Below are 2,602 nucleotides of genomic sequence, written 5' to 3'. Positions count from 1 at the left end.
TGAACCATTGAAGCAAGAAGCAAGCATCTCTAAATAATAATGACTTATTTTTAAGGGGACAACAGGAAAAAAATATCCAAGTTATTTTAAGGCAAGTCCTTGATTTAAAATAGGCCACCAAGAATCCCATCCTAAACTCACTCCTACTAGCATGTTGCACCCATTATGTTAGGGGACATTGCCCTTAGATCTTGTAAGCCTTGGTTGATGGAGGAACACTACACTACGATTAAATACTAATATTCACAAACATTTTCAAATGTTCATGGTCAACACTGAGTTTCCCAACATCCCATCGCAAAGCCGTGAAAATGTGAGCTGAACCATGATGAAGTTATTGTGTGGATGGAGAACAAGGGAATGGGCTGGTATACATGTAAGGATGAGAGCAATTTAACAATTCAAAGAGGAAGAAATTTTTGTAGTTCCATGCATCACATAGACTATAACATGTGAGGTGTGCATCTCCAATTTTGTCTCAATAAGAAATATGACACTAAATGTAGTACAAATTTTACAAAACTATGATATAATTGAGACCTATGGTGTTGTAGACCCCATGTAAAATCTTGCTTATTTAATGAAAATAAAAGAAAACCGTCTAATCTACAAATAGTCTACCACAATCTATACAAAAGCCTAGCATTACTAAAAACTGATAATATACCTAGGCACACCCATAATCTATTAGCATACAATATTGAAAGGTTATATAATAACCAAAAGAAATATGAATGTCGTTATGAAGTTAATGCCCATGGGTGGAATGAGATACTTCAATGTCAAGAGAGTTGCAAAAGCATTTATATAGTAACATGATGCAACATTGATGTTCTAATCTCAAAGATGATGCCCATGGGGAAAACGAGTCTCTGTAATGTTGCACCTAATGCACGTCGTGTGTGAAATGGGACTTTCAAGCCTCGCACTTTGTGTACACCATGAGGGAGGAAAACGAGTCTCTGTAATGTTGCACTTAATGCACGTTGTGTGTAAAATGGGACTTTCAAGCCTTGAACTTTGTGTACACCATGAGGGATGGGCGAGGAAAAATTAAGAGTTTCTAGTGTCATTGAGTGAGAAGGTGTCCCTCTAAGACAATATGTCCTTGTAATAGGGGGGCCACGATGTGTGTTAAAGGTTTTCTTGTAATAGGGGGGCCACGATGTGTGTGTTAAAGGATCTGGCCTTGCCGCGATAAAAGGAGAGGTTTTCAATATGTCAATAGAAAATTAGGAACCATGTGCCATTTCCCCAACGTCAGCCCCCACCAATCCCCAAGGGGCAAGGACACAAGACACAAGACCTTTTATATAAACCCATTTCCCCTCACCCTTCTTCATCACCCCTTATTTACAAACCAATAGCTACTACCAATTATCATAGCTACATACTCTCTACAAAACTCTTTTTTGCTCTTCAATTCTACATAATCATCTTTAGAGGGGCAATGGCCTCATTGAGGATGAACACAACTGTCGGCGCAACCCTAATGGTCGTGCTCTGCTTCGCGTCGACATTGAGTGGTAATGTGGTGGAGGCGCGCCGAAAGCCCCCCAATGGCCCGAACCGATTCGTATTCTACTTCCACAACCAGGTCTACAACCCGGCCGTCAACAACTCGGTCTTTACTTCAGTCTATAGTGCCCTACCCTTCAACTTGAGCCAACCAAACCCGTTTAGCTTCGGGGTGCGGTCCACGTTCGAGGCACCTATAACAACGGGCCCGTCACCCAACTCGACCCAAATCGGAGTTGCCCAAGGTATTTGGGTCATCAATTCGAAGCACTACTATGCCCTCCTACACATCTTCACCGCCACCATTACGTCTGGCAAATACAAGGGTACCATCGCAATCTTGGGACAAGAGTACGAGCCACTTGCGGTCCGCTACTTGCCCGTCGTGGGTGGCACCGGAGATTTCTTGGCCGCCCGTGGCGTCGCTACATCGAAGCTTGTTTACATTGACCATATCCCACCCGCACATTGGACCCTCTCCTTCGACCTCGATCTCTACTATTGATGAATACTCTTTAAACATTTCATTTGTGCACATTCGTGGTTATCATCGAGAGCGTTCTGTTTAATGTGTTGGTTATACTTGTTTCAAGATTTGAATAAGTAGTTCAATAACACTGGGAGATCTAAACTTAATTTATTTATCAATAGAGTGATTTGAATTTCTTTTAATTGCTATTAAGCTTGGTAATCCTCTCCTCACTCTTACTCTCAACACAAATACAAATAAAGAAGTGGGGCTAAGACTTAACCCCATGTAGGTAGTAGTTTATCGCATAAATCCAGAAAGTCTACACCTCTATTATCACACAAGTGGTTTAGGCCAACCAAGCTCTTACAATAAGTTGGAACTTTAAGCACTTTAGATTGAGTGCTTTAAGGCTTAAACTTGAGAGTAGAGAAGAGGGCCGAAGTTTAATGTCAGAGAGAGAGAGAGAGAGAGAGAGAAGTGAAGAAGAAGGAAGATGAAGAGGTAAGACGTTAATAATTTCACTTGTCTACTTCTTGTAGACTAAAGTTAATTACATTTAATGTACACCTTTTTTGTCTCTTGGGCTCTCTCTCTCAGCCCTTGTCCCTTTCT

At 41.2% G+C, this 2,602-nt stretch overlaps 1 protein-coding gene across 1 annotated transcript; it reads left to right on the top strand.

Moving 5' to 3' along the window:
• The first annotated feature begins 1,346 nt into the window (after positions 1–1,346).
• LOC147859747 (disease resistance response protein 206-like) lies at positions 1,347–2,196 on the top strand. The gene has a single exon (XM_087325045.1). The coding sequence runs from the start codon at positions 1,451–1,453 to the stop codon at positions 2,021–2,023; it is 573 nt and encodes a 190-aa protein (XP_087181171.1). The 5' UTR covers positions 1,347–1,450; the 3' UTR covers positions 2,024–2,196.
• The last annotated feature ends 406 nt before the right edge of the window (positions 2,197–2,602 follow it).

This window comes from Azolla caroliniana, unplaced genomic scaffold, assembly GCF_043228905.1.
Source record: "Azolla caroliniana isolate FFs.n. ecotype wild unplaced genomic scaffold, voAzoCaro1.0.p SCAF_9, whole genome shotgun sequence".
NCBI lineage: Eukaryota > Viridiplantae > Streptophyta > Polypodiopsida > Salviniales > Salviniaceae > Azolla > Azolla caroliniana.
The sequence above is the reverse complement of the archived record's forward strand: the minus strand, read 5'-3'. Positions and strand labels throughout refer to the sequence as shown.